The following is a 25251-nucleotide window of genomic DNA, read 5'->3' on the forward strand; positions in this document are numbered from 1 at the left end:
TGCAGTCTCTTTCTGTTCCTGGGGGTTTGTGAGAAATAAAACTGACATCTGCAGTGGTGTGGTTCTGGGTGGTTTTTCATCAAGCTGTTTTCCTGCTGTCGTCAGTTCCTGTGTCCTGCCATCAATCTGATTTTAAAATCATGTTTCTTGGTTGTAGAGACTCAGTAATTCAGTTTGACTAACAGGTGTACACCACACCACTGTGACTTATCTTTATGTACAGCACAACAAAGCTCTACTTCACATACCCATCATGACAGCTATGAGACAGCTCTCATATGAGACAGCCTAGTTTAATACATGAAGACCTTCAGCTGTTATAAATCTGTGATGTTCAGGTGTCTTTCAGTTTTACTTCTTTCATAAATGTCTCAATCTCTTCAAGTGTTAGAGGTAAGGTGTTGCTTTGAACAAAGGACCAGGGTACAAATAGGCTTCATCTCACAGATATTTGTATCTATTCCATCTTTGCACCCTGTCTCTCCTTTGCACTTTGTGAGGACATTAGGTGACTCCACTTACAGTTCCCTTAAAGAACCATTTATAGGTTGCTACCTCTTACTCTGTACTTGCTTGCACACGTGGCCTTCCTTGTCTGCATAATGAGATTATGGCTAAAAATCCCTGAGCTGTGGCTTTTACATGCTTTGCTAAGGTTCAGGTACAGCTGCCCTACCAAAAGGCTTCAGCCAGCCTTTGACAGGTGAACTTTGAAGCTCCATTGGCCCTTGCAGTTGCTCTTTTAAAACAGGACTGAAATAACTGAAGAGGATGGAGATGCTAAATCTGTACAATGGAAAGAAAAACTCTTTTTTTGGGTTGGCATGAAGCTGTAAACTTTCAGAGTTGGGACTTCAGTGGCTTAGGAACTTGTTTGGTTTCTCTGCAGGGATTTCACAGAGACCAAGGCCTCTAATACAAACCATCTGACAAGGTTCTACAGAGATACTGTGATTTTCTGGTATTGTGAAATTCTGAATCAGGCTTCTTTTTTCCATATTGGTGATTGTAGTGGTTCTGGGCATCACCCGTGCCCCACCCTCAAGAATTCACCCAGACTAAACTCAGCTGGCCGAAAGTTAAGGAATGAAGCTTTATATATTTACAGCTTAGCACAACTTACAAGCATATATATATAATATACTACAGATATCTACAACTATATACAGTAATATACAAGACCCCTCCCAGCTGAGTGCCAAGGAGGGGCTCCCAACAACCCTTCCACCTTCTTTCCACCCCCTCCTTTATTTCAGAATCTCTCTTGCAAGGTGAGCTGGAAAGGTAGGCAAGGGGTGTTAGAAGCTGTCTGATTAGTTGGAAAAAGTGCAGGGTCAGGCAGAAGAGCTATGAGAGCAAAAGCCAGGCAGAGATTGTCTTATCTATGTTTGTGTCCTTGCAGGACACATGTCCCAGCAGGACAAATGGGTAATTTAGACATCACTATATTTTTCTTTTCACAGCAAATAATCTAATGTCTCTCATTAAAATATTCTAATTAGCCTCAAACCAGCACAGTGATACATGCAATATGATAACTATGAATTTCTTTTATCTACACAGAACACCGTGTATTGGCTTCCTTACCTCAGTATATTTTGCATCCTTGCAATCATTGCATCATTCTGCATTGGACCAGGTATGTCTGTGTTTTTTTCCATGTTTCTGTACATATCAAAGGACATGATTTTTACACAAGTACTTTTACACATATCACTTGTAGGGAATTTCACTTTACTGTTATCTAAAGACAACAAATGGTGATAGCAATATGCTTGATAAAAACCCATGTCCACCTGCATTCCCACTTAGGTGTCAGCATGCATAGAGAATTAATGCCTCAAATGCAATCAGCACCGAATTAAAATGTTGGCTTTTATTGTAGGATTAGTATCATATTGTGAATCTCTAAAAGCACTCAAGAGTGGAAGCTGACTGCTTTATCACTGCTTGTGTTAGCAGTTCAGCAATGGGAGGTCACAAAATTGTATTAAAAATGCTGTGGCCAGCAGGAGTAGGGAGGTGACTGTCCCCTTGCGCTCCACTTTGGTGAGGCCATGTCTGGAGTATTGTGTTCAGTTTGGGGCACTGTAATACAAGAGAGATGTGGAGGTGTTGGAGTGGGTCCAGAAGAGGGCAACAGAGCTGGGGAAGGGCCTGGAGAATAAATCTTATGAGAAGCAACTGAGGGAGTTGGGGATGGTTAGTTTGGAAAAGAGGAGACTGAGGGGAAACCTCATTGCTATCTACAACTACCTGAAGGAACATTGTGGAGGGGCTGTTGCTGGTCTCTTCTCACAGGTAATTGGAGACAGAACAAGGGGGAATGGCCTCAAGCTGAGACTGGGGAGGTTTAGACTGGACATTAGGAAAAAGTTTTTCTTGGAGAGAGTGGCCAGGCACTGGAGTGAGCTGCCCAGGGAGGTGGTGCAGTCACTCACCCTGGATGTGTTTAAGGGTCATTTGGTTGTAGTGCTTAGGGTTATGGTTTAAGGTGAATCTTGCAGAGCAGGATTATAGGTTGGACTTGGTGATCCTGAAGGTCTTTTCCAACCTGGATGTTCCTGTGATTCTGTGAAATGGGACAGTGGTGGAGGGAACAGTTGAGTGTGGTTCCTTTCTTCTCTTCCTTTCCAAAGATGGAGAAGCATTGTGCAGTACTCTCTTTAGGAAGGTGATGGAAGAGTTAAATGCTCTGACAGTGAACCTTTTTTTCTGACAGTTCTCTACTGATTGTGTGCATTTCAGATCTGATGCCCTCAGGTAGCTGTTTTGTAGGTAGTGAAATATTTATCAGAGAGATTTTTCCAGCCTAATTTTGATCACTTAGAGGTGGATACAACTTAGAGGCAATCTAATATTCACAGATGTATTTTTTAAAATTTCATTTTCATTAGCAAAGAACTTGTTTAAAGCCTAAAAATGTGATAAAGTCAGACATTTTTCAGAATGAAAAGACAAGAGCAACAGGCAAGACTCAGCAGTGGCAGTTCCGACTGGATAATGGCAAAACATTTTACCACTGAGAGTGGTTAAGGTCTGGAAGATGTTGCTCAAAGAAGCCATGAAATTTCCATCCTTAGAACTATTCAGAACTCAGCTGGACAAGTTCACAAGCAACTGGCTCTGCTTTGACCAGATGCTGACCTCTTGAAGTCCCTTCCAGCTTAATTTATCCTGTGATTCTAATTTTATAACAACTTTGGAAAATGCATTTTAATAGGCATGCATAATACGCAAATAAATGTAGTCTTTCTCTAAGCAGAACTGCTCTGGCCTTCAGAAACTTCATCAGAATGGGATCCTGCTATTATCAAATAAGGAAATGTGGATTAAAATTATTTGCAGATAGATAATAAGGAATTTTATCCACACCGAATTCATGTACAGAGTAAGATGTCAAAACAGTGCTTAAATTCTCAAAGCTCTTTTTACAAAGTGTTCTCCACAAAATGGGGAAGAATTAGCTGCTTTTTAGGACTTTCTATTTTTTTAACAGCTGTTCAGCTGTAAACCTGCAAGGAAGACTTCTGTTCCTGTGAGTTCTCAGGCTTTTTCATCCACCATTTATTGCCTCTTTTTCTTTATAAAGAGTTTGACATTAAACGTTAATCAACTGTTTGTACATCTTTACCACTGAAGTGATCTAATTAATTGATTGTGGTTTATTTGGGGAAAGAAAGAGTTGCTGATGTTTCATGTGACACTGACTAAACTTTGTTCTAATTCTGTGGCTCCTCTTTTGGAAAAGCTGGGGAAAAAATAGGCTGCTCTAGAGGAAAGTGGGGAGAAGACAGAAATATCCTTTTGCTTCTGGTAAAATAGTTTATCATTAATGCCTGCTCTTATTCCTTTGCGTGTGGTACTGCCTGGAAGACAGAGGAATCAAGCAGGTTTGACTAGGGTACAGTGGCTGTAAGAGTGTCTAGAGAAAGCCAAACTGGGCAAGCTGATGAGACAGAACCAGTACACAATTTTTTCAGTTTAGGGTCTTCCCAAGGCAGAGTTTCTAAGATTTTCATGGCCTTCCATGGATCTGTTCATTCACTGTGCACGAACACACTCTTTTTTTTGTGCTTTGTGTGATGCCCTTTAGGTCTTGCATTGGCAGAAAAGGGAAAATTCATCCCTTTCCCCCCTCTTCAAGTTCCTCCTGATCTTGTAGGCTTTTCCCTTATCACCCCAGATTTTTCCAGATGCAATAGCTATTTCTTACTGAAACCTTCTCAGTGATAGTTTGACACTCCTTTATCAGGAAAACTTACACTTCAATATCTAGTCATTCTTTTGTAGTGCTCTGGTGGTTTAATCACAGAATCAGAGAATTAACCCGGTTGGAAAAGATCTTCATGATCATCAAGTCCAACCTATCACCTAACACCTTCTAATTAACTAAACCATGGCACTAAGAGCCTCATCGAACCTGTTTTTAAACACCTCCAGGGATGATGACTCCACCACCTCTGAGGGCAGCCCATTCCAGTGTGAATCACTCTTGCTGTGAAGAACTCCTTCCTAACATCCAGCCTAAACCTCCTCTGGCACAGCTTGAGTCTGTGTCCCCTTGTTCTGTCACTGGGTGGCTGGCAAAAGAGACCAACCACTGCCTGGCTACAGCCTCCTTTCAGGTAGCTGTAGAGAGCAATGAGCTCTGCCCTGAGCCTCCTCTTCTGCAGGCTGAACACTCCCTGCTCCCTCGGCCTCTCCTCACAGGGCTGTGCTCCGGGCTCCTCACCAGCCTTAGTGCCCTTCTCTGGACACGTTCAAGCACTTCAACATCTTTCTTAAATTGAGAGGCCCAGAACTGGACAAAGTACTCAAGGTGTGGCCTGACCAGTGCTGAGTACAAGAGACAAGACTGGAGCTTAGAAACAACTTTCCCACCTTTCTGGTCAGTAAAATGGGGTCTCATGAGAACATCATTCTCTGTCACTAAGTTGCAGATTTTTAGTGTTTGTAACCTTTTGCAGCTGTGTCATTTCTCTGTAAGTGGTTAAGCATGGCATTACTAATGCTCAGTATCTTACATCCTGCTGCAGGGACGTAGTCATTTCAGCACGTTTCAAAGTAAATCTCACATGGTTTGCAAGGATTCTGTAGATCCAGATCTTAATCTGGAATTAATTCAGTTCATGTTCACTGAGCTATTGGTACTTGGAAGACTTATCTTAGCTGAAATTATGAAATAATGTAAGGAATTTGGCTTATAAAATTACTGCTAAGACTTTTGAGAGCATAAAATTGCCTTTAAAAATAAAATACTTTCTCTCTTGTCAGAACAGCTGATACTTTCTTGGTAGCTTAGATGTTGTGTGGTCTCCCACTTTGTGATAACATATGGATGAGTTCCATCTGCTCCTTTACAGCTAGGATCAGCTGTTACTAGAAACTGTGGGGAGTTTTAATTGTTTCATTTTTCTGAACCTGGCTTTTCAGCTTGCAGATATTTTTTAGGCATGTCACTAGGGACTGAAATAACAATGCTAACAACATGTATGTTGAGGTATGGCTGTGATTTGGTACTCATCATTTTAATCAAAAGCAGAAAGCTTTCATTTACTAACAATTAAGGCAACCCTTACATTCAAGATAGTTCTGATCTGAAAGAAAAGCACCTTTTAAAAATGGTTTCTTGTCTAGATTAGGGAGCCATGCTGTGCTAAACAGTTGTTCCACTGTGCCTGTTGGTTAATCGCACACAGGTGAAGGTGCTTGCTTGCAGAGAAACATGCTGCACAGTTTTCACTTGAAGAAAAAGGCAGAAGCTTCACAAATATGGATGTTTGGGGGATTTTGGTGGGGAGGTTTAGACAAACGTTTGACCTGAAATATAGAATACATTTCAACCAAAGAACTGTCATCTAGCAAAGAGTAAATATAAAGGACTGAGGGGATTGATTCTGGCACTTCAAGAGACAAAAAGCAACAATATTAAATATCATGGAGAAAATCAATCAAATAAAATTAGTAAGAGAACATTTTAATTATCTGCACAAAGCATTTGTGCTGTTCGGGTTAGGTGTTGTGAGCAAATGCATTGATTCAGAAAGCCTTTAGAGTAGATAAAACATGTGCAGCTGCTTGGAAATCTGGATGGTGATGGGCTCAGATACATGCAAAATGTCTTCCTTCCTTATCTTAGTCTTAGATACTATTTAAGGAAAAAGAGACAATAAGCTGAAAGAAAAATTGCTGAGGACAACAATAAAGATCCAAAGTTAGGTGCTAGCTAGCCATCAATAAATTTAGAATAGAAATTGGAAGAAAGCTTTAGGCACTAGAGGAGTTGAGTTCTATATCAGCTTCTCAGTGGGAACAGTAAAAGGAGAAACTAATCAAACAAGTTTTATATATTAAATACTGCCTGGAACAGCTGAAGCTTGGATTTGAACCAAATGATACGATATGATATGATCCTGGGTTTCTTTGTCTTCAGGTCCTGTGTTCTCCCTTTATCTCTGAGATGCCTGATCTTCTGCATGAGGTCTTTGTTTCCATTTGTCAAAAAGCACACCTATCTGTGGAGACAAGCGTGTTCTCAGGATTCTCTAGCTGCTTTCTAACTGAATTTACACTGCTATCTTCAAAGTTTAAGTCAATGGCACTATGTGAGAAGAAAGCAGATGTTTCTGGTTAATCCTTTCACAGTGGCTTCAGGGCATCTGACTTTACTGCTTTATAGAATCATAGAATCGTTTAGGCTGGAAAAGACCTCCGTGATGTGTAACTGCTTAGAAGTAGTTATTCTGGTCCTAAATCCTGTAGGCATTTCTGTGGATCAGTGGCACTTCCTTTTAGACAAAGTCCTGTTACTTCAGTGGAATTCATGCAAGGCTGAATTTAGTGTGAATATGATCAGACACAAATCTGTGATTTCACTTCAGCTTCTACTTTAAAGTTCTATTCAATATGCCCAAAGATGACTAAATCAGATCATTGGTGTGTTTCCAGTCACACTCAGCACAGAAAAAGGAAATCAATAAAATTCACATCTGATGGGAATGTGAAAAATACTAATTTTATGGTAGTGAGATCTTCATTTTCTGACTGCTGCTTTTTTACAGCAATTGCACTTTCAGATACAGCTAAGAAACATTATCAAAGCAAACTACTTCAGAAAAATGTTTCACTTAATTTTTGTCTCTCTTTTGAGAGTTTTGTCTTATAATGGATTTTTGTAGTACTGGTCCTGATTTATGGAATGTGAGTAAAGTTGCTGCTCTCACAGCTGAATGCAGACACAATAGAAACATGATAATGGCATATCCAGCATGTGTTAAATTGACATTATGAAGTAAACAAAAGCAAACTCAGAAGAAATCATTGCTGTGCCCCGAGGTGTATCAAAGATATTTTGCTATTTAAAGTTTAAATCAGTCTGTGCTCTTACTCTGAATGCCAACATGCAGCTGTAGTGGCAGCAGAGTGGTTGTGATGAAAGGGTCACTTTGAAAGTCATGAAGTTTGTCCAATCTGAAATGTCATCAGGGAAGAAAAAAAATCTTCTCTTGGTTGTAAAACAGAAACAAAGGTGTGATAGCACTCATGTAGACATAGAAGTATGGAATAAAGGCAGCATCAGTATTACTGACTGAAATAGGCATTTTTCAGAAACTTTGTGTGATGTTGGTTTAGCCTTTCCACTTAAAGAGTGGATGTAAGAATTTCTAAGGCTCCAGGCCTCCCACAGAGGCATTCTTTTACTTTACTTTCTTTCAGTCCACTTTGAGAATGAGTTTGGAGATTGCCTGAGTGGAGGGGAAAAAAAAAAAAATCTTTTTACTGGAAGAATATCCAAAACCCAAAAAAGATCCAAAGAAACATTGAAATGTAGTTGAATGTAATTTTTTAACTGCATTTTATTCTTCAGTTGCTGTGCAGGATTATAATGCTGAGGCAAAAAAAAGAAATATTGCTAAGTACCACAGTAGAAATGTAATGTTCATGTTCAGCTATTGTCTCCCTGACAATGACAATAACAAGAAAACAAATCACAACATACCCCCACCAGATTCAAAGTGTTACCAAAACACCAAGTTGAGATGTATTAGGATTTGTACAGCAGAATGGGCTATGTCTGGACTGATGGTTTATAGTACAGTCAAAAAGAAAAAGAAAAAAGTGTAAAAGGAAAAGCTATGGAAAAGAAAATATGTTACTCAGTCTTTCAGGAAGATGCTGTATTTTAAAGGAAGCATTATAACTGACATATAGAACAGTATCTTAAAAGCACTAAAATTATCAGAGTTCATCAGTTCTGTAGTGAGTATTTTGCCTTCATTTAAAGCATTTTCTAAGAAAAATGATTCAGTCAGTAAAAGCTTATAAAGTTCTGCATAAGAGCACTGCCTTATGCAACTAAAAATTCTAGAACAATGCCCTAGTTGCTATTCAAGAGGGGGAGAATTTCACTGAAGAAATTATCAGATGTTCAGAGCAGGATGTACTTATGTCTTTCACATTACATAATTGCGTGGCACACCTGCTTTAGAAATAGTCATCTAGTGAGTAGATAGAGTACCTAGGACTAGAGAGGGAACTGCATGGTTTCCTCATTAGCTAATAGACTTGTTGCTCTGTGTCAGCTTTTGTGTAAATTACCTGAGAACCAAGAATTAACATTTCCACTAGTGATGTTACAATCTCTGACAACTGGAAATGACCAAGGATGGACTCCTGGGGCTGTGAGTTCAGCTGATCTCAGGTGCCTCTGCTGTTTGTGTCTCAAGGCTTTATGTTTTTCTTTCAGCTTGCCCAAGTTTCTTGTTCCTCTACACTCAGTTGTAAAGTTATTATTCAGACTGATATGGCTCTTAGCAGGCCTTTATATCCCTTTCCCTGCATTCAGGTGGAGTCAAGTCTCTGCCCTTCCAGGCATAGAGCAATACACAGCAATAACCTCTCTTACAGAATCATTAAGGTTAGAAAAGATTTCTAAGATGAATTGCAGAGTAATAGGGATTAGAAGGGACCTCTGGAGATCATCAAGCCCAACGCTGCTGCCAAGTCACAGTCATCTAAAGAATGTCACATAGGAACATGTCCAGATGGGCTTGGAACATCTCCAGAGGTGAAGATTCTACCACCTCTCTGGGCAGCCTGTTCCAGGGCTCTGTCACCCTTAAATTAAGGAAACTCCTCCTCATGTTCATATGGAACTCCTTATGTTCAAGTTCGTGGCCATTACCCCTTGTCCTGTTACTGGGCACCACTGAACAAAGCCTGGTCCCATCCCCTTGACCCTCCAGACTTGAAGCATTGATGAAATTTCCCCCCTCAGACTTCTCATCTCCAGAATGAACAGCCCCAGTTCTCGGTGTTTCCTCATTACAGAGATGTTCCAGTCCCCTCAGCATCTTTATAGCTCTTTCTGTACCCTCTCCAGCAAGTCCCTGTCCTTTGGACACGGTATTCTAGATGTGGCCTCACCAGAGCAGAGTAGAGGGAAGGAGAACCATCTTCAGTTGATTTCCCATGTTTCTAGACCTGGCCTGTCTTTCACATAACTCACTGACTGCTTTTCAGGCTTCTTGGTTCCACAATGTAGTTTCACTTAAGTCATCCCTGTACAGAAATGGATTTTCTCTATGGAGATGCCTGTATATGCCAGGAGAAAGTCTGGAGGTCTGTCTGTGCCACCTTTTCCATCCCTCTGCAGAACATTTCAAAGAGCTCAGGGGAGCTGCTAATTTATTTTTTCTGTACAGACTTTGCAAAATACTATTTTTACCATCACTAGATTAATTGATGATTTTCCAAATTAGATTGAAGAGCTTTTGTGGTAAGTGTGACTAATAATAAATTTTAGCAGTGATTAATATGCATCCAGAAATTACATTTGAATTTCAAGGAACATTTTTTTTCCCAGATAGTACCCATGCATTTTTATTTCCATAACATTTATGCATCCTGATATGTTTCTGTCTTTTTGTGCTTTTTGTGGTACTTTTATTTTTATTTTGCCCCTGGCTTTTTTCCTCTCTTGTACTATGTGTATTTTCTCAAATGGATCTCAAACAACATATTTTATTATACTGACAAGAACAGCAACACCTCTCTAGATTGTCCTACAGCAAAGGCATGACAGAATAAATGATCATAAGTACATCACCTTACATAGTTTCTATGTTTCCAGTCCTTCAGCTCCTCTCTCCAAGAGGCAAGTGCCCTGGCAAACACTGCCTTGCATGGCATTTGTGACCTTAAACCAGATGCTGACAGAAAAGATATGATTGTTGCTTTGCCTGTCATATCTTAAGATTTAAACCTCAATCCCAAGTGTATGAGAGAATAGGCACTAGAAGCCACCAAGGACTGATAGACCACATGTTGCTTGAATGTGATTAAGCTATGCATGTTGAGATGCTTATTCTACATGTCCCAGGTGCTATCAGGAGTGGTCACTTTTTGTGGTCACAGAATTCAGATACAACATTTGGCTTGTACAAAGACATCAAGATGCATTTTGAATAGCCTAAACTCTCTGTATCTCAGTTTCTTATGAATAAGGTAGAAGTAAATTGATTTATTTACTCTGTTCTTTTTTGATGTAATATACAGTGGCAGTCTTTGGGACAGAGAGTTCAGTTGAAGCCTTTGCTACTATTCTAGACATGTTCTCACATTTGCTGATGATGGAGAGTGATGCATACTAACATATGTAGCCATTTGCTGCATCAGATTGTCTGTCTTTTATGCATCTGAAGGATCTGGGATGAGGAGTATATGATTTCATGTGTCATCTGTGTGTCCTGTTACATGTTTGCAGGTCTCCTACTGCTCCTGGAACAGCTTCTGATGTATAAGTGTAGTGCCATGAGTGCAAGGGTCTGTAAAGCATGGCTGTAAAGCACTTAAGAGATGTATTCACAATTCTCCAAGTGTAAGAGTAGTAAAAAAGAGAAGCACACAAATCATGAAAAGATATGCAAGCAGAAGATCTGGTGAATAAATAAGTCTCAGTCTGGAGAAGAGAAGGCTGCAAGGAGACCATGTAGTAGACTTCCAGTATCTGAAGGGGGCCTAAGGAAGGTGGGAGAGGGACTATTGACAAGGTCTTGTAACGACAGGATGAGGAGTAATGGGTTAGACTGGAAGAGAGGAGATTTAAATGAGATGTCAGGAAGAAGTTCTTTTCAGTGAGGGTGGTGAAACTCTGGAACAGGTTGCCCAGTGAGGTTGTGGTTGCTTCCTCCCTGAAGGTGTTCAAGGCCAGGCTGGATGAAGCCTTGAGTGATCTGTTCTAATGAGAGGTGTCCCTGCCTATGGGGGGGGGGGGGTGGTGGTGAGGGGGGGGGTGGAAGTAGATCATCTTTGAGGTCCCTTCCAACCTAAACTATTCTATGATTTTTAACTTTATATATATAGGAAGTGAAAATTGTCACAGAAGTTTTTTCAAGGGAAGTGTGTCTATTAATGTGTTTTTATTGTTCACACTGAGTTGTTAAAACTGAAAAAATGCACTTAAAATGCACATGCCTAAAGAACAAGGAGGTGAGGCAGAAAGCGCTGGCACATGTGAGGACTCAGACAGAAACTGCTGAAGACCTGACTGGTGTTACTGTGCTTAGAATCCTTGAGAGTGTGGTGAAACAGATAAATGTCTCATGTGCAACATTAGCTCAAATATAGAATCATAGAATTGTATTGGCAGAAAAGACCTCTAAGAGCACCAAGTCCGATCATTGTCTGAATACGACCTTGTCCATTAAACCAGGTGCCAGAGCGGACATATGGAGCCAATCAGCAAATGCAATCCGTGGGGTTTTTGGAGAGGTTTTTTTGGTGTCCAAATAGAAATATTTATCATGAAATATCCTATTGGAATGAAAGAAGCCAGTGCCATTTCAACTAAGTTTATTATTGTAGAGATTCTTGGCTGATGGCAGATATAGACCTCACCAGAAGTGCCAGCTGTAGATCTAGGAAGGGAATGTATTAAATAGACATCAATGAAAACATGCTCATAGAGAAGCAGATAATTTGCAGTTTTTATTGTTGTAATAAGATAGGTAATAATTATTGAAAAATAAGTTTTAATGTCTTTGGAGCCATCTTTCCAGCTGCCAAGGTCTAAAATTATTTTGGAGTATTTCTGACTTTTCAGAATTGAAGCATTTTAGTAGAAACAAGCACTCTTGTTTTTAATAAATGGCTCATCACATGGTACTCTGGAAGCTGTTGTGTGGATTCACTGCTCTGTTGCCTGCTTGCCATCACTGAAAGGATGTAAACCAGGAGATGTGGTGGTATAAAGGAGAGAAGTGCCATTTCTCTAAAGTGTAACTTTGACAAATCACATGTTACTGGCTCAGAAGCTCCTGTGTGCACTTGAGCAGAGGTCTGCAGAGCAGTGCTAGTCACAGAGGTGTGCAATGCAGGGCATGTTCTTCTCTGTAAGAGAAACAGCTCTTGGCAGAGGAAGTTTCCTAAAATGACCGAATTGTTGGACTTTGTTTCAGGTGGGATTCCGTTTGTCCTCACTGGGGAGTTTTTCCAGCAGTCACAGAGGCCAGCTGCATTCATGATAGCTGGGACAGTCAACTGGCTCTCCAACTTCGCCGTGGGACTTCTCTTCCCATTCATTCAGGTACTCAGCATCCCTGATAACTGATATGCTGTTGATACAGATGGTAGAGTCTGGCAGAGGATGTTTGAATGAACTTTCAGGAAACAATAAATGTCTTTCTTTTGAAGTGGATTAAATTGCCACCACAGTGATCCAGTTTAATTGTGCTGTCCACATGTCTCCTTGTTTGAATGTCTCTACTGTCCTGAAATAGAAAAAAAGTCGCAGCTGTGGACAAATGTAGGAAATTCTCCACAGGAGTACTTTAGCAATGCAGTTTGATGGCTGTATCTGCAGTTCATGGTCACTGATGCTTGTTGCCACTGCCTCTTTTTTAGTCTTGAAGCTACCCATCAAACTATAACATCTCATTCCCTAACTTTCACTTCCATTTCAGTCAACTTTATCCTGAAAATTCAGCTTGTGAGTCACCTGTTTCTTTACAGAAAGGCCATAGTCTCTTCTTAGCTCATTTTTGTGAAGTCTAAGCCAGGGAAAAAAACACCTTTTAAATGTCTTCACAGAACAAATGGATAATGCCTTCCATGTATTTAAATACTAACCTGACTGCCCGAGAAACAGGTGTGATCACTGATGTGCTTCTACAAAATCATCTCAAACATTTGAGAAATAAACATGTTTAGAGTTACTCACAAAATCAAGTGGAAGTTAATTCTCTAAATGTCACCAACTAACTAGTTTGAACGCCTGGGTTTTCTCCCCTCAACCATCTGTAGATGCATGTAGCAGAATAAAACATTGGCTTGAGTCACACATTAAAATGTATGGATGAGATTGAAAAGCTAATATACAAAGCCATTTTTGACAAATTAAAAAAGCATCTATTTGAATCTGTCTACTCTTCCACCCCTCCTCACTGCCTATTTGAGAAATCCATTTGTGTGAAGGATCAGAATGGAAGTTAAAATGACAACTGATACTGTACTGAATTCACAAGAAGTACGTTTGATTTTACATGATTACTAGGGGGTGTGTGATAGTAGGTGGCAAAAAAAATGTGCTTTTTTAGAAATCCTTTTAAAGTGCAAAAGAGAATAATTAAAGAAGTGTTATTGCATGGGATCTTGGTGCATACAGAGAACTCATAGAAGATCTGCATCTAGGTCCAAAGGCATTTCAGACTTGTGTTTAACAGTAAGCTTGACCTTGTGACATGTCAAAGATGTCACCTGAAGTGACACTCAATCATATCTCCTTCCCATTGCCATCACTTGTGAATGAAGGCATGAGGCTTTCCTGAACAAGGAAGTGTTAAAAGACAGCTCTGGTAAGCCAATAGACCAGAGATGCATGAAACAGTTCATAAAGATATTGTGACTGCTCCTTTCAGAGCATTTAAGTGCTCCTGCAGCTAGATTGTGATGCTCTGTTCTTTGGGTGCCAGATCTCCAAATTTTCATTCCAGCAAAATAGCCATTCATGAGCATTTGGAATAACCAAGTAAACACTTCAGCCCTCTGCCCTCTCCTCTGACTTGCATATCTCATGTTTTGCATGGCACTTGCATGTCAGAAGATCGCAGCAATCCATAAGCAGCCTCATGCTTTACACCCTGTGAGAAGCAGCACAGGAGCTTCTCTTCAGAATGGAGCCACAGGGCGTTACAATGTTCATTGAATTAACTATGGAATAGTAAAGAAGGTCAGGATAACAAACCTGAATGGGCCAGATTAAGTCCACTGGTTAGAGCTGATAACTCTAGCATAATAAGTAGTCCACTGTTCCATAATTAATTTTAGCAAGTGGAAATTCTAAGGGAAGAAGAAAATGCATATTTTTAATTTGTATTTGTTGTCGTTGCTTTGGTGAGTATGTAAGTTCCAGTGAGTAGTTCCAGTATTTCAATGTGTGTAGTATGTTCATCTACATGGTTAGATTGAAGCATTGTTTTCAGTAATTACATTCAAGGTATTTTATAAACCCTTTAAGCTAAGAAGCTTAAAACATGACATCAGTTAGACTTTGAGAAAAATTCACAACAATCGTTTCAAAAATAAGTGATTTTTTTTTACATGGGGAACAAAAGTGTTATGCTGTAAGTGGCATAAAGGAGAATTTTGGAGGTCTCTCCTTTGTGTTCCATGTGCATCCTTCCTAGCAGTGTGCACTTTTAATCTAGACTGTCACTTGCAAGGCTTTTAAAATGAGACAAGTTGTAGCAGTGGCTCTGTGGCTTCTGTTTTGCCTGAGATAGTAGAGCATGTGGCTTAAGTGTGCTGTTTGTTATTCCAACACATAGAGCCTGACAGATAGCAAATCTTAACTTTCTTTCCTGGAAAGTGACTCCACACTATGAAAGTGTGAATGGTTGTATAGTAGACATGAAAATAACAATTCTTTAAGGTCAGAGTCAGTTAAAAGCATCTTCAGCACTGTCAAAGGGAAGGGTGTTAGTCTGTTTTTTTTCCTGCAGAGAGCTGCCTGATTAACTAATTTTGGATATGTGTGGAACAATATTTGTGCCTGTGGTTATGTTATGGAAGAGTGTGATTTAATGTGAGATGATGTTTTTCCAAAATTAGTATTATTTTTTAATTTTTGTATTCAGGAGTCTTGCACACACCCCCCCTAATTTTAGTAATAATCACTTCTTTGCACAGTCATGGAAACATTATACAGAGGAATAAGCAAATCTAGAAATAACTAGCAAAAATATATAAACATTAACTGAACTGGAAGAGAAGGTTCCTGAGGTCAATACACCACTTGTAGTCAATATACCACTTGCCCACTAGATGGACACAAGGAGCTCTTTCTGCTTATGGCAGAAGGCAATGGTGAATTACAAGAGGCTTTAAGCATTTACTCACAAAATACTATTTCCTGACTTGAGGGGCTGGCTACAGCTTCAGACAGTACCCAAATGCTTTCAGAGAATTCTGTTACTGTCTTGTCAGCTGCTGAGGCTTCTGGTTCTTCCCAGGCTTCACATAGAGTGCCAGGGAAAGGAGAAAGGAGACAGACAATCTCTGTCCTTATCTTGACTCCTCTGGATGATCTGTGTGTCTCCAGGACTTCCTGTCTTGGCAGGAGACTTTCAGGTGTAGGCAGGATGGATTGTGATGTGCTGCCTTAGCACAACATCTTGCTGGCTATGCAGGCTGATTGCATGGAGGCTTTTAGAGCCTGTTCCTGGTAAACTCAAGGCAGGCAGTTTCCAGGCAGTTCAGGATACAATAAGGCAGTGAGCAATGGCAGCAGGCAGCAGCAGGCACGAATACAATGGCAGAGCACGTTGTGTTTACCTGCTCATCTCTTTTTATCAGGGTAGCCCAGGACTAGTGGGCTTTTGGACACAGAGTAGCCAATCAGAATGGCAGTTAGCCAAGCTTGACCATACTAGGTGAAACCATAGGCTTGCATTACCCAAATTTGGGAAAACCATAAGCCTTGCACGAGACATACAAAGCTAAGCATATGTACCTTGTTTACCCCAAGATGCAAACAAGTCTGGGCAGGCTAGAGTCTTTACACAAAATGGCTCCAGGTTCTTTGTCCTCTTTCCCGTGGTTGCTTCTCCCCATAGCAGAAGGAGGGAGAGCAGAGAAACATGTCTGGGCAAGCCAGGACATGTATAAGCCTATTTTGGCCTGCTTAGACCTCCCACAATGGGTTCCCTTTTTATTTTGGCACTACACAATCTGCAGCCTACATATCCACATCACAAACAAGTACAGAGTTGCATTTGCACCTCTTCTCAGAAGAGGGTCTTGAAATGTGAGAAACTTAGATTTACAAACCTGCTCATCTGGAAACAGCATGTTTCACTTTCACTAGGGCACCTGGGCTCACCCAGCCACACACATAGTAGTGTTTACTCATCCAGCAGTATGTCCTTATGAACTCTACTAACATAATCAAGGGCAGAGCTGCCAGATGCTGATATCATGCTTCAATCTGTAGTACTGAGCACAAAGTTCTCACTGGTACCTGAGACCATATGTTCAAAAAAGTCAGGTGATGTCAGTGGTGGTGGTATACTCCCTTTAGTTGTGGTAGGACACAAAGAGTAAAGCAGTTTAAATATTGTGGTATTTATTTTTAAAACCAGGATGTTATTTTATTGCTGCCTTCACCATGTCCGGCAGCCTGCCTGTTTGGTCAGAGCTCAATAGCGATAGCAGCCAGAGGCTCCAGCTGCAGGAGTGCCAGTCCCAGGTGGCTTTTGCTGCCTGTCAGATATGGGCAAAGCCTTAGCCTTGCTTTTCAGACTTCTTCAGGCAGACAGATGTTTGTCAAGAGCTGAGGCTGCCTTAGTAATGGGAATGGACTGCCCAACACCCATGTTTCTGGATTTCTACAGATTGCTAGACATTTTCAAGCCTTCAGAACAGGAAGCGTCTCACTAAATGTACACACAGGGTGGGGATCCTCTAAGGATCCTTCAAGCTGCTTGGTTTTGGTTTGGAGCATTTTGGGTTTTTTTGGTGGTGGTTTTTGTGGGTTTTGGGTGGTTTTTGTTTGTTACTGTGAAACACCAGTGTCACTGCAAGAAGGGCTGCTGCTGGTTATGTTGGCAGGAGAATCAAAGTGCCAAAAGAAAGCGGCAGACAACTGCAATTACTCTTCTCCTTAGAAATGGTGATGGCATGGTAGGAATGCTAGCATGCTTTGGGCTTGAGAAATGCATTAAGAGTGAGAAATGCATTCAAAATAAGAGTAAGAAATGGTAAAAATTTCAATGAACTTGGAGTGAAAGAAAGCAAAGCTAGAAATATTCCATCTGGAGAAGAGATCTGAGAAATGAAAGGCTAACTGTGAACTGAGAAGAGAGAAAAGATCACTCCTGTTTCTCAGTTCAGAAGGATGGGAAAGTGTTAAACTTCTCTGACATATCAGAGAAAGCCTTGTGAATTTCAGAACAACTTGGGCAAGAATCAAACATCCACAGGATTTTGAGGTATCTCTAACCTGAAGGTTGTATTAGTCATCCTTCCGTAAGCTTATTATTATTTCACCTGTTCCTTCTTTTATGGATAATGAGAGGAAACAGATAATTTTCCCTTTGGCAGTAGTGACTCATTACAAAACAGCACCCCAAATATGACAAGAGGAACCTATATATTCTTCACTGTCAAATGTCCTATACTTACTTCTACACTATTCTGTTCTAAATTTAACTGACTTCACCCTGCAGCCATCAGATACTTTATTTCTTTCATTTTTAAATTTGTTTTTATTTACTCTTCTGTTGAACAGAAGAGACTGAAAAATGTTTAACTGTTGGCTGAAGAGGTCATGTGAATACATTTCAGGCAGTGAAGCTTCTCTTAGTCACTCAAACCTGCATAAGGAGTTCAATATCTCACAGGTTATTTATTCAAGCCCTTGATTTAATGGAGAGCTTCTTGAACAGAAGAATCATGAATGGAGGTGCAACTCTTATGCCCTGACATAGGGAGTCAGGGTTGGCTCCTAGATTGTCAGATGCTGATACACAGAGGCAGATGCTGAGTTGACAGGAAAAGAGAACAAATAACTGGAACTATGTCCCCCTTGAATAGCAACTGCTTTTAGCAGCTGGAATTTCAAGTGAGGAACTCTAAAGATAGTACTCTAAATTTTCACATGTCTTCTTCATGTAAACTTTTTGCCTATACTAGGGTAGAAGCCAAGTACAAACCATCTCTAGGTAGGGATTGGGTAAATTCTGACTTTTTTTTTTTTTCACTAGTTCAAGTGTCTGGAAAAGTAATCTGCTGGCTCTGTGATCTAGATGGAGCTTGGTATCACATGGGATGTAGTTGTTACAAGATTCATAGGCTCAGCTGAGTTTGCTTACTAATGTGGTGCAAAGACCTATATGTGCGTTAGTTTTTTCTGTTTCAGAAACTGGTTTATTTCTGCCTGTGAAGTAATACTCCTGAGTCGTTATACTTGTTACTAGAGGATGTTCTGCACTTCTGCTCTGTTTCTTCCTTATTTGCACACTTGAGGTTTGCCTTCTCATGCACCAGTATTTACTTACCCAGTAAGATGGGTTTTGGTTTTCCTTATTTCCTTACTGTGTAGTAATACACCTTGACTTTTTCTATTATGCAGCCCAATAACAAAAGTGTGCACAGAAGCCTATAGATAGATTCCCTCATCCTAGCTCTGTTAAGCTTTTGGAAATACATCTGAGGTATAAAGTACCTACAGTGCACTTTTATTAAGGGAAATGGTTAAAGTTCCCCTGAAGATGAGAAAATGAAATGCAGGCTAACAGAAGGTTAGATATGAGGGGGAAATGCTCTTAAATAAAAGCCACCAACTTCAAGTATAAAATACAAGGACCTGCTCACTTTTTTTATGAGGAGATAGTGAATGTGTGACACTGAGGGTGAAACTGCAGTTCATATCTGAAAAAGTCTCCATTTTTCACCTGGGAAATATGTTTCATACATTTTATTTTAATGCTTTGTCCTTCATTGTCCTGCACCTTCAGGGGAACCTTAAATTATGCTTCAAAGTGGAGGAGAAAGGGTAAAGGACACAAAATCTCTCATCCATTTGTTTGTGCGGATAATATTAATTTGAAGCAAGGAAAGAGCAAATGTCTACATGAAGGCTGTTTTACTGCTGATCATTTTAGCAAGACATCTAAGCATTATTGTTTGACCTCAGCACTTCAAAATCAAGTTTGACCTCTTATCTCATGACTCTAATCTTCATGGCAGCGTGCAAATGCAAGCACCCAGTCCCAAGGGACTGCAACCCTGCAAGTTCAGAATTTAGAATCACATGTTGGTGTTTGCTGGGAAGAGCCAAAAGTTCTGTTTAAAAAATAACTTGTTAAATTTTCTGAATCTGATTCAGAATTTATTCATTTCCTCATTTATTTTACCACATCTGCCCCAGAATATCTGTTTTCCTGTTTTCAGTACCACGGTCCTGCTTAGAATTTAACCTTTGCTATGGAATGGGTTAAGTCAGTAAGCAGCTGTTGTTAAATAGCACTGATGATGTTCTACTCTATTACATTTATATTTTTCCAGACTACAGCCTTCACAGCATGTAAGCTATTAGTAGGAAAACTCTTCTCATCTAGCAGACTATAGAAGTGGCAAATTGTTTTGTTTTGAATTCAGGGTTTTGGTTTTCTTTTTTGGTCAAATCAGTTCAATGTCAAGGTTTTTATTTGTTCCCATTTACTTTTTTAGCTTGAAAAAAACTTCAGCCCTTGTGTTCATTCCCTCTGGCCATTTTCAGTTGGTTCATAATCTTTACAATTTTATTTAAAGAGAGATGGGGGAATTGCCTGTACATTGTGCCTAATGTGTATAGAAGCCCTAAACAAACTGGGGAAATGTTTGCTAATCTTCTTGTGTCAGAAAATAGGGCTGAACTGCACCTAGTTATTCACACACCTCGCTTACTCAGCTGCATCTCATCCTCAAAGGCAGGTTTGATTGCTTGCTATGTCTGTAACCTGATTTGGGGGAATTGCTTGAGACTTTCAACTTTGATTCTTTTTTGTGGCAATTTCATGCATGCTTTAGATGAGTATTTTCCTGGATGTCTTCTCTTTTTTTTTTTTCTTTTTACAAACTCAGAGCCTTGATAGCTGCAGAAAAGATAAAAATGAGAAATTCAACATTCATCTGTCAAGACTTTTCAAAAAATGCTGTGTTTTAAATAGCTTCCTTAGAAAGCTGGTATGAAAATAGAAGGTTTAAAAGTTTATGCTTAACTTTTAAATATCCTGTATAGCAATAGCCTTCAGCAGCCTTGAAAAATCCAATATAAATCCTGCCTTAGCCTGATGACTAACTAGGAACAGGCTGCAGGTATCCAAGGTGCTTTCCTTGGGAGATTGCATAAGTCTGCTATTTTCTTGCCCTCCCTTGTGCAGCTAGGAGGGCAGGGCATCTTCATTAATCCACAGAAAGGGCTTTCAGCAGTGTTTCTGACCTTGACTCTGAACAAATATCTATAAGCCTATCAAGAGACAGAGCCGTTGTTATTTAGGAAACCACCTGAAACTTCAGGCACCTTTGAACCTTGGATGTTCAAGCAGGAAAGTGTGCTAAAGAAATATCAGGGGGAAACTGCAGCACAGACAATTGTAGTGTACACAGATAACTGTAGTTTGCTCCATCTTCCTTCTAACCTTTCAGTTTCCAACCCTGTATATAAAAGCCTGGCTCCAAATATCGCTAAAAACATGTTCCTAGCTCTGGGAGACCTGTTTGGTGTTGCAGGAGGAGAAGCACCTTGGTGAATTGGCAGCTTGTTCTGAACCTGAAGAGGTGCCGGAGTGGAGGTGGTAGGGCGTGTGGATGGCGCTGGCATCATGGGTTTGGAGATTGCAGATGTTATGTTGCAAAGCTTAAAGCTTCTAAGCACTGTGATGCAGATGTCCCTGACTCTGGCAGGTGTCCCATCGGTTGTGTACAGGTGCATAGTGTTGCAAAAGCATGCCTCATTTTTGTGCCTAGGAAAAGGGAGGCAGTGCTGCAGAACAATCCAGTGACACTTCGGCCTGCTCTCCAGCAGAGCTGTGCAGCACAGGGCTCAGCAGAGCTGTGTGCATGTAGCAAGGGCTCCCGCTGCCACCTGCTCTCCACTCACCCATGGTGTCTGAGCTCAGGCTGGTGTCTCCCAGCATCACTCAGGTGGCAGGTCTGCACACCACTGCCAGGATCCCTTTTCTCCATCATTGGGCCACAGACAGGGCTGGAAGAACTAAAGATTCATGCATTTTTAAGAATGTCTAAACACTGACTTGCAATGAATGCTAGTATTTACTGTACTTGGTTAAAAATTGCTCCACAACCACTCATTTTTTTTCTTTCAAACCATTCCTGCTGTTGCTTTTCTTCTGAATTTTGTCCCTTTGTTTTCCATTCACAGAATGGCTTACAGACCTATTGCTTCCTCGTGTTTGCTGGCATCTGCTTTGCCGGAGCTACATACCTGTTCTTTGTCCTGCCTGAAACAAAAAATAAGACGTTCCATGAGATCAGCCAAGCGTTTGCCAAGAGGAATAAAGTATCTTTAGAAATGCAAGATATGAACCACTACCCAGAGGAGAGGAAATCAAGTGCAGAACAAGAATCGAACTTCACATCTTCTGTGGACAATGGGGAAACCAAGAAAGGGATTGTGTAAGCCCAGGATGCTCTGCCAGGAGATGGGGGGGGGGGAATCATGCTCTTTCCATTCAGTATGTTTATAGCAGTGTGTGACTTGTATTTTTTGTGTGATAACATGGACTGCTTCCCTCTTGAATGTTTTAGTGAGAACTGTCGAACTTGTTAGAGGCTAGAGTGATGGTTGAGGAAATGAGAGGCAGGAGAAGCAGGAGGTGATTAAATAAATAAGAGCCAGTTTTCTTGGCACCTCTGATATTTGAGCTATTGTGAGTGGGGTGGGAATTCAGAGATTCAGGTGGGAATTCACAGATTCAGAGAAGCAGAGTGGTGGTGGGGAGCCAGGCTTGTGAGCAGCAGCTGGCTGAGCACCCCTGTGTGCTCAGGAGGAGGTGGGTGTGCAGTCACCAGGGAGGAGGAGAAAGCAGGAAAATGGAAGAGATTCAGCATCGATCTGCCAAGAATCGATGCAAGTGAACCTGGAATGGTACATTTTTGGTACATTTCTCACATTTCTCCACGCTTCCCAATATGTCCCTTCAAGTTGCACATAAGAACCCTGAAAGAAGACTCCTGGCACTCCCCTGACCTCCCATTGCTTTTCCAGCTATTCTGGCTTCCAGTTGCCTTGTCTGCACATCTCTCACCTTCCCACAAATGGGGAGCTCTGGGTCCTGATGGGTTTCTTTGCCTCTTCTGCAAATCCTGCCTATTACAGAGTTGCCTCTGGTTTCTGTGTTTGCTAGCACAGCATTTCTGTGTGTATATTTATATATGGTTTTTCAATTTTATTTTTTAAGACTAGTTATAGAAGCTTTAATATGAAATGAAAACTAAACTTCATGGTGAAGTGAGAAAACTGATAGTGTGTGTAGGGGTGTAGCACTGAAAAAAAAAGTAATCAAACACCAAGTGTTCAAAGGGTTGGGGGTTTTAACTGCTCTTTTAGCTTTTCTTTTAAAACAAATCCTAGGAGCCAAAATTTCCCAGAGATCCAGTAAACATTTCTTAACACTCAGATCTCTTCAGAAGAATTTGGGTGCCTATTTTTTATTTAAGCATTACTTCTAAATCGGGCATTGGATTCTGAAGCTCCAGGCCTTGTTCACATTAGAAGTTTCTAAGCTGTTTAATGCTTTGTAAAGCTGTCTGCAGATTTTGCTTAATTTCATGATAGAGGGATTCAGCAGGCTGGTGCTGCCTAGATGATCCCTTCCCTCCCATGTGGGGTGGGTTTTCTGAACATCTTTCCACTCTGTAATTTTGAAAACAGTTTTTTCTTGGTCATTCTAGGTACCTGGATGCTGAGGGGTTAATAGGCACTTTTAAGTGACGTGCTTATTGAAAAGTCAGAAAGTCTTAGAGCTGCTCCCAGGAGTAAGGTCAAGCAACAAGTGCACCATGCAGGTAGAGACAGCTTCTACAGGTTGTATTTACTAATCCAAAAGTTCCTACATTTGGAGCATTTGGGGGGAAAATGTGTATATATTAATGTATCTATACACATATATTAATATATATTCCAAACAGAGAAATACACTAATATTTATATTCCTATGTATGCACAATGGAGAACTGTTTTCCAGTATTTGGGTGTTTTTCAGATTTCCCAAAGTGCTAACCTGTTTACTGCACTTTTTTTTTTTTTTTCCTACGCTGTAAATTAAAATCAGAGATCCTAATGTTCAGCTCTTACTACTGTGATTTATTTATATGTGCCATACTTACTGTAGACATTGTAAGCTGACCTAAGAGGGCAATTTCACTACTAATCATAGTTAATAGGGGAAAAAAAATGATCTGAACCTTTATACCACAATTTATGCTCTTTTACTGGGGTAGAGGTAGAAAATTAAAATGTATGTGAGCCAGAGACTTAAGAATGAAAAAATAGTATTTATAATATTGGTGCTACTGTTAAGAAACAGAGTGAGTTAGGAAAATGTTTTCTGATAAGCATTCATAAAGTTCTATGTCTAACAAATGAATGTGTCATCTTTTAGTAGCTTTACTTAGCAAGCCTCAGTAACACAAGGAATAGGTAAGTGAATGACTATGTAAAAATGAGTCTGGATGCCACCCCTCCAGAAAATTTGAGGAAGAAATTCTTCCTCTTCCACCTGCAGGTTGAGAATGGCAAATTCAAACCTTTTTGTTCAGACTGAGAATTGCCTTACTTTGCATTTGAAGCTTATTAACATGGTATGACGTGAGCTGATTTGAGTCAAGGTGGCAAGACTGGAAACCGCTGTGGCTAGTGCTATTCAAAGTAGGAGAATTCAGCACTTAGTGCTGCCCATGAATGTCTATTAATGGTCTCACTTGTTGATAGCATTGCCATTGGATAACTTCAGTTAAGACCTAGTGTTGACCTGATGCAGTTGTTGTATTGGACTTCTGCTTGCATTTGTGTTTGGAGACCAAACACTTGTGTTGGTAAAGAGATGGCTCAACAGAATTCCCTAGCACAGCTCAGGGGCTTGTACTGCATTAACAACAAGGGGTTGAGTTTTAAAATTCTACAACCTTGTCTGTCTCTTGCCCTACATGAGGCAGGCATGCTCCAGAGAGGCACTGAGTGGCTAGAAAAAAAGCTGATACTGATCACAGACACCAGGGGACTATTCCACACCTTACCAGTGGTTTACTGCAGCCTGTGGTACTAGTTTAAAGCAGTTCCAGTCTCCAGCTGTGCATGTGTGTAGGTGCTTTGTTCACTGGCCAGGGAACATGGCTGCAGTCTCCTCTGCTTTGGATTGTGAAAGCTTCTGATGAAACTTTAGATGTGCCAGTACTGCATTAACTTTCTCATCTGTGATGATAATGAGAGATTTGTATTCCATAACTTGTTGCACAGTGTGGGTTTTTTTTCTCATTGTTATGTTGCTATAGCTGCTCCAACAATGAGAGGATAAAATGGAAGACATCAACAATTTAGCATTTGCTTTTTTTCTTGTTGAATGTATCGAATCGTGTCCAGGCCACGTGTTTGTCAGTGAGTGTTGTGTAGTGCCGCGTTCTCTTTCCCTGCAGGAGAAGACACGGGGATGAGGTACTGGGAGATAATGTTTGTACAAGTACCACACGTGTCATGTGTGTGATCAACTCTGTCCCTACACAGTGACTGAAAAATAAACTTTTGGAACTGAACTAAACTGGGTAAATTTGATTCTCTACAAGTTGTACAAGGTTCATTGTACAGTGCCCTGTGTCTTTGTATGTTCCAGTACAAGACTGTGCAGTGCTATACCTGCATGACCTGAGTCACTGTGGTTGGGAGTTCTGAGGAAGAAAATCATCCCTGGTATTGTCTAATTTTTCAGCCTTATTTACACTTTGCTTCTCAGATTCACACTTCATTCTTTCATTTGCTTATGATGGCCTTTAGAAATAAAAATCTATTGGAGAAGTAAATGAGTAAAACTGGCTGGTAGTAGTAATAACTGCATGTAAGAACTGTTGAAGTCAGTGAGGCTTTTTTGCAGAAAGTTGTCACCTGCAATGGATGACTTTGAGTTGCTAAAGCTCTACCTTCTGCAGAGAAATTCAGTCAACTATTTCTGCTGAAAAAAAATATGCAAAACCTGA

At 40.4% G+C, this 25251-nt stretch overlaps 1 protein-coding gene across 4 annotated transcripts in view; it reads left to right on the forward strand.

Moving 5' to 3' along the window:
- The window catches only part of SLC2A9 (solute carrier family 2 member 9), an 80769-nt gene extending 55951 nt beyond the window's left edge, over positions 1 to 24818 (forward strand). For all 4 annotated transcript variants that reach the window (XM_064151446.1, XM_064151447.1, XM_064151448.1 and 1 more), the window contains 4 exons: positions 1564 to 1639; positions 12462 to 12589; positions 21425 to 21678; positions 22957 to 24818. In XM_064151446.1, coding sequence (XP_064007516.1) covers positions 1564 to 1639; positions 12462 to 12589; positions 21425 to 21678; positions 22957 to 22996 — 498 coding nt within the window. In that variant the 3' untranslated portion in view covers positions 22997 to 24818. The remainder of the gene's footprint in view (positions 1 to 1563; positions 1640 to 12461; positions 12590 to 21424; positions 21679 to 22956) is intronic.
- The last annotated feature ends 433 nt before the right edge of the window (positions 24819 to 25251 follow it).

The sequence above is a fragment of the Pogoniulus pusillus genome, chromosome 11, assembly GCF_015220805.1.
Source record: "Pogoniulus pusillus isolate bPogPus1 chromosome 11, bPogPus1.pri, whole genome shotgun sequence".
In the NCBI taxonomy this organism is placed as follows: Eukaryota; Metazoa; Chordata; class Aves; order Piciformes; family Lybiidae; genus Pogoniulus; species Pogoniulus pusillus.